At 50.9% G+C, this 6,322-nt stretch overlaps 2 protein-coding genes across 3 annotated transcripts in view; one reads left to right on the forward strand and one right to left on the reverse strand.

Annotated features, from left to right (window-relative positions):
- SEC13 (SEC13 homolog, nuclear pore and COPII coat complex component) overlaps nucleotides 1-207 on the reverse strand; it is a 6,673-nt gene extending 6,466 nt beyond the window's left edge. The window contains 1 exon segment of the mRNA XM_027640149.1: nucleotides 101-207. Coding sequence (XP_027495950.1) covers nucleotides 101-103 — 3 coding nt within the window. The 5' untranslated portion in view covers nucleotides 104-207.
- Nucleotides 208-397: 190 nt separating this feature from the next.
- The window catches only part of LOC113945688 (cullin-associated NEDD8-dissociated protein 1-like), a 13,677-nt gene continuing 7,752 nt past the window's right edge, over nucleotides 398-6,322 (forward strand). Inside the window, exons 1-6 of one of the 2 annotated variants that reach the window (XM_027640147.1) lie at nucleotides 398-520; nucleotides 2,656-2,799; nucleotides 3,985-4,139; nucleotides 4,541-4,664; nucleotides 5,308-5,564; nucleotides 6,160-6,265. In XM_027640147.1, coding sequence (XP_027495948.1) covers nucleotides 453-520; nucleotides 2,656-2,799; nucleotides 3,985-4,139; nucleotides 4,541-4,664; nucleotides 5,308-5,564; nucleotides 6,160-6,265 — 854 coding nt within the window. In that variant the 5' untranslated portion in view covers nucleotides 398-452. The remainder of the gene's footprint in view (nucleotides 521-2,655; nucleotides 2,800-3,984; nucleotides 4,140-4,540; nucleotides 4,665-5,307; nucleotides 5,565-6,159; nucleotides 6,266-6,322) is intronic. The other variant, XM_027640148.1, reaches the window with a different exon arrangement.

Raw genomic sequence — 6,322 nt, forward strand, 5'->3', positions numbered from 1 at the left:
CCCCGCTGTCCCCGCTGTCCCCCCGCACCACGGCGGCCCCGCTGTCCCCGCTGTCCCCCCGCACCACGGCGGCCCCGCTGTCCCCGCTGTCCCCCCGCACCATGGCGGCCCCGCCGTCCCGACCCGGCCTCTGCCCGCCTCAGACGTGGCACGGCGGTGTCTCGCACAACCGCTCCCGCCGCGCCCCGCCCGCCTGCGACGGCGTTCCGGCTGCGCCGGGTTCCGGGGGCGGGCGGTGCCTTCGCCGGGCAGGGGGCGGGCGGTGGGAGCGGGGGCGGCCCGGCCCTGCCCCGTCCTGCCCCGTCCTGCCCTGCCCGGCCCAGCCCAGCTCAGCCCAGCCCTGCCCCGGCAGCCCCGAGCCCAGCCCGCCGAGCGGGCAGAGGCACCGCCGGGCCCGGGCCCGTCCCGCCGCCTCGGGGGCTCCCTGCACGGAGCCGCCCCGGCCCCTCGCCATGGCCAGCGTCTCCTACCACATCTCCAGCCTGCTGGAGAAGATGACCTCCACCGACAAGGACTTCAGGTGCGGCAGCAGGGTCGGGCCCCGCGGGGATGGGCGGCTTTCCCCGGAGGGGTCCCTTCCCCCGCGCCGGCCGCAGGCACGGTGCCCCCGACCCGCCGGTGTGGGGGCGCTTCTGTGTCAGAGCCTTTGATCGCCTGTGTTTGCGGTGTCGCGACACAGCTGAGCCCTGGCTGAGGGGGGAATGCAGAGAGGGCAGCGGCGCTCCCTGCCCCTGCCTGGGCTGCTGCCTGATGGTAGTCGAAGGGAGAATGAAAGTCTTGACAGCTGGACTTTAAGTTGTTACTTATTTTGAGAAGGAAGAACAGTGTAGCACAAATGCTGAAATACTTCTAGTTTGCTTTTCCTTTAGGTGACACGGTCCGTGCATTAAAAAGGGCTGAGAGACCCGAGTTTGGGCAGCTCTGTCCCTGGGTGACAGATGCTGCTGGCCATGCTCAGGCTGCTTTATCAACTATTTCTGTGTGATGGGAAAATGTGCCTCCCTAACAGGACTAAGATGCTTTTGTTCTCTTTGTTTATGTCAGCAGAAAAGTTGACAACTTTTTAGGGTCGGGACCAGTGGCTCGATGTGTAAGGCACTCTATAAAAAGTAATGAAAACTAACATTTATGAAAGATTTCATCACTGAGTATATTGTTCTCAGTACCAATCTGGAAGGTGATGTTTGTGCCAGCCTTGGTATTTAAGGTATAAAAGAGAGATATTAGTAAGAGCCTAAAAGTAGGCTGCTGATGTTTTCACATGTTAAAACAGGTACTTTATAAAGAAGTCAGTGATGGTGTAGTTGTACAAACAGTTTGTTCAAAGAACTTACAGTTAACACTCCAAACTAGATGTGCCCCACACACGTCATGTCACAGAGGTATTGCAGGGCCATTTCCTCCCAGCACATGGCCAAACATGACCCGTTGTAGGAGCAGTTTTCTCTTGCTCCCCCTGCACAGATGGATCTGTGGGGGAGATTCCGAGGTCCTGGGGCAGGATGGCAGCAGGCGGCAAGTCCAGAGCTGGCCACGTTGCCATGGAAGGCTCAGCTCAGCCTGTGGCCATAATTGGTCATGCTGGGTGTGCGCAGGCAGTGAACTGCTAGTGCAGCTGAAGAGCTCTTGCAGGATCAGAAATAGAGTGCACATTGGGAATGTCTTTGGGCACAGTCCCGCTGCTTTCCCACCCCGGGTTCCAGGCTGGCTTTGGAACACCACAGCAGTCCTTCGTCCCAGATGTACCTCACTGCTGCTCAGGAATGGGCTTACACATTGAAGCTCCAAATGTTGCCTTGCACACGAGAGCTCTTATGTGCTGAAGGAGGGGCATCAGAGCCTAATTGTAAAAGGAGGTGTCATTTTGTAAGGAGAGGGAATGGCTCTGTGGATCCTGTTAGACATCCATCCCATGCAGGGCTGACGTTAGAAAGCAGCTAATACACGATAGCCACGGTGAGATTTCTCAGACCCTCAGACTCCTATACCAGCAACTTTTGCATTTCCTGCTCCCAGGAAAATTGATACTTTACAGAATTTCTTAATATCCATTTTGTCATTGTCCCTGTCAGAAAACTGACTAACAGTCAGCTGGGTGTTTGTTTTTCCTTCTAAGCTGGAGTGATAACTACTTGCTCAGTTTTGCTCACAGCAATCTAAATATAGCCTAGGGCACTTCTGAGGTGTAGTTTGCATGGAGTCATGGCTTTATTTTTCATTTTTGAGCATGGTAGGCCTTCTCCATGTGTGGGGTCATACTATCAGTGCTAAATTAGCCAGAAAGAACAAAGCAAGGTATGTTCTTAGACCCCAGAACTGCTTTTCTTAGGCCAGGCAATTGATGAAAAAACCCACCGTGATTTTTTTCTGGCATAATTAACCATCTTCATTTAGATACCGAGAAAAATACACAAGCTGGGTGCCACTTTAAGAGTTTTTGTTTGTCTGACCCCTGTTAGGTATGTATCTACTTGTGAGATAATAGTAATTCCTGTACCTTGCTTTTTAGGACAGTGTGAAGGGTGGTAGGTTACTCTTTGATAGTGTGTTTTCATACAAGCACCAGTTGCCAACTTCTGTTGTCCCAGGAGATGCAAAGATGATGCCTTTGTGTCTGCACATCAGCCAGTCCACTTTTGTCCTTTGTCCTTTCAGGTTTATGGCCACCAACGACCTGATGATAGAACTGCAGAAAGATTCAATAAAACTAGATGAAGACAGTGAGAAAAAAGTTGTGAAAATGCTTTTGAAATTGCTGGAGGACAAGAATGGGGAAGTACAGAACCTTGCTGTCAAGTGGTAAGAGCCTGGGCAGTACCTGCCATGGTTCCTGGCACTAATAAAGCCATTACAGACTACAGAGTATGTGAGAGCAGAGCCTGGCCCTGGGCACTCCCTCAAACCTCCCTTTGCCCTCTCACAGGGCACTGCACTTTCTGTCTTGATACTCACTAGGCGTGAACACAGATACCTTTGTAGCAGCAGGAGGTGATTTTGAAATTAGTTCAGTGTTTGTATTATGAACCTTACCATGAAAAGTGATATCCCTAAGATTTTTCTTCCTCAGAGAAGTTTAAAATGTTGGTCATCAAGCTCCTGGTGTCTCTTGGGCTTTGAAATCCTGTTCTGAGTTTCCCTGTGGTTCTCTCTTTGATAGGGATGGTACTAAACCCTTATGGCATTTCAATTTCAGGTCTGAATCCTCCCCTTCAAGGGCATTTTTCCTTACAGTTTATAATACACTTGGGTTTTTCCCTGCCTTGACTCCGAGTGCAGCCTGTGCTGTTGCTTTGCCCTGGTCTGTTTCGATATTTTTTTAATCCAAATGAACAAAAGTCCCTCTATTAGTGAATCCTCAGATGAAGGGATCCTGCTGCTGCCATTTTCTTTCCTGTCTCTTTCCCCAGCATGGCTGAGAGTGTTCAGTCTAAAAATGCCATGGAATGGCTCAGTTCACCCCAGGGCTCCAGAAAGGTGGGCCATTTAAAGACAAATTTAGGTTCCTCTGTTTTTCCTTCTGTGGATCCTATTTGTATTCCCTTCTTTTTAACCACATGCTGCTTCTATCTCTATCCTTTCTCTGTAACCTTTAGCCCTTTCTTTTTGATTCCCACGGTCCTGACATTTTCTGGCCCTGCTCCTGTCTCTGCCTGCTTTGGGCTGGCTTATTCTGATTTTCAAAGTGAAACAGTTGGGCAGTGAGCAGAGGACCGACTTCTTAGCCTGTTTATCTCTGATTGTATCAGCAGTAAGTCCGTACTCACTGTGATCTCTCATCCATCCAGAATGTGATAATGAGGAGGCCTCAAAATGGAACCAGGAATATTTCCTTTCCATGCATAAGGAGGTACTTACAGCAGTTAACGTGCAGTCAGTCATTCTCAGGCAGGTGGCCAGGATCTCTAAGAAGGAGAAATGTGATGGTTTGAAGGACACAGGCATTTGGATCAGGCCCTTCATCCTGACTGGCTTCTCCTCCCGCAGCCTGGGCCCGCTGGTTGGCAAAGTGAAGGAGTACCAGGTGGAGACCATCGTGGACACGCTGTGTACAAACATGCTGTCAGACAAGGAGCAGCTGCGGGACATCTCCAGCATTGGCCTCAAAACCGTCATCTCTGAGCTGCCACCAGCTTGCACAGGTACACTGCCTGTCCCTGCTGGAGGAACAGGGAGTCCCAGCTTTTGGGAAATGGGAAAATGTGGAGTTCAGAGCATAAAAGTTACCAATTCCTTACTTACCTGCCAGAGGACAACTAGTGAAATACAGAGGAGAGACAGTAGAAGCTGAGGTACCAACGTGATGAAAGATGGGATGAAATGAAAACTTGAGCAGTGTTTGGAACTACTTATCCCAAAAACACAGCAGGGGATGCCTGAGGTTCCTGGGGACAGGAGTTTCCTCTGCAGCCATCTCATGTATCTGGCCTGATAGGTCTCCTAGGGGGGGATTTCTTTTTTCAATGTAGGAGGCATTGAATGGTTCCCAGCAGCAAAAAGGCTCCTTTTTAACTGATAGCAGCGTAAAATCTCTCTCTTGCAGGCTCCACCATGACAGCAAATGTGTGCAAAAAGATCACAGCCCAGCTGACAGGAGCCATTGGCAAGCAGGAGGATGTGTCTGTGCAGCTGGAAGCTCTTGACATCCTGTCAGATATGCTGAGCAGGTACCAGAGCATTTCCTTCTGGAGCTGTGCATAGCAGGGGGCTGCAGGGATGTGTCAGCTTTTGATTTCTTTATTTCCCTAATCCTACTGCTAGGACTTAAAAACACAGTGTTTGGGCTGGCTGCCCCTGGGGAATATCTTAGCAGAGCAGGTCCCCAGTGGGGACAAGAGTCAACATACTGAGCCTTTCTGTGCTTGGGAATGGCAGTGCCACTGGTGATGGATCCCACAGGGGCTCACCTCACACAAACACGGGAGGGCGAGGGCAAAGCAGGGAGGTTTATTTTAGCCCTGTGATCCGATCACACATGCATTTTTATTCCTGGCTGCCTCTCTTTCTCTTGTTGCATAAGTCAGAGTGACAGTGTCATATGTCATCTGCATGCAGGAAATTATTGACAAACCTCCAGGTCATCCAGAAGGACACATCAAAAACCCCTCCATCATGGAGACAAGTAGCCTCTCCCTGCGCTTTACAGAACAAGTCAATGTTCAGACCAAAATGCAAAACCCAGCCTTCTCCCCCTCCCCACAATGAGCATGAAGTCTCCATAGCTGAAGGATTTTTACATTTGTTGCTGCCAAGGTGGCTTTTTCTCTGAGGCTTGGACTTTCAACTTCTCCCTTGTTCTGTTGATTGCAGACTGGGAGGAACACTCTACTCATTCCATTCCTCAATCCTGACCTGTCTCCTGCCCCAGCTGATGAGCCCCAGGTTGGCAGTACGTAAACGGGCCATCATTGCCTTGGGGCATCTAGTCTTGACCTGCAGTGGAAACATCTTCTCAGAGCTCACAGAGCATCTGCTGGCTGAGCTGAAGAGGAATGAGTCTACATCTACCACCAGGACATACATTCAGTGTGTGGCTGGCATCAGCAGGCAGGCTGGGCACCGCATAGGTAGGATGAGCAGCTTGAAATGGCACCGGGAAATGTACGTGCATTTTAGAGCAGCTCCTCTTAGTGGTAAAAGAAGAGTGCTCAGTATTAGTGGCTTGTGCTTTGCAATTCCCTCTGTGATCCTGGCTTGGCTTTCTGATCTCCGCTTGGAAGGGAGGAGACACCAGAGGATCTCTCTGGCTGCCCTTCTGTAGCAACTTCACCTTAAGATCTTGCAGTGCTTCCTTGGTCTGAATTAACACCTCTGTGAATTAGGTCAGTTGATTCACCCCATTTTAAATGAGAGGAGAAATGGAGGGCAGCATACTGTATTACTTGCCTGAAAGATCTGTCTAAAAGAGCTGAGATCAGGTTCTAGAAGATCTCTAATCACAGCTCTTCCGATGACTGAAATGCCAGCAAGGGGCTGCAGACAGGGAGCAGTGGTTAGCTTATGAAGATCAGTGTGGCTGGTTTTGGTGGGCTGCTGGCTCCTTGCCCGTGAGGTCTAGGCCAGGAAGGAAGGAAGTGGCAGGTGGAGATGCTGAGCTGGCAGCTGCTTGGGTGAGTGAAGGCTGGAATGGTTTTTCACTGCTGCTTGCTTTGTCTTTCCCAGGAGAACACCTGGAGAGGATCGTCCCTCTGATCGTTCAGTACTGTGACGTGGACGATGACGAGGTGCGGGAGTACTGCTTCCAGGCCTTCGAGTCCTTCGTGCGGAGGTGTGTGCCTCTGGGGACACCTCTGTCCATCCAGTGCAGCCATGTCCTCGTGGGGTG

This window comes from Corapipo altera, unplaced genomic scaffold (genome assembly GCF_003945725.1).
Source record: "Corapipo altera isolate COAL_440 unplaced genomic scaffold, ASM394572v1 55, whole genome shotgun sequence".
In the NCBI taxonomy this organism is placed as follows: Eukaryota; Metazoa; Chordata; class Aves; order Passeriformes; family Pipridae; genus Corapipo; species Corapipo altera.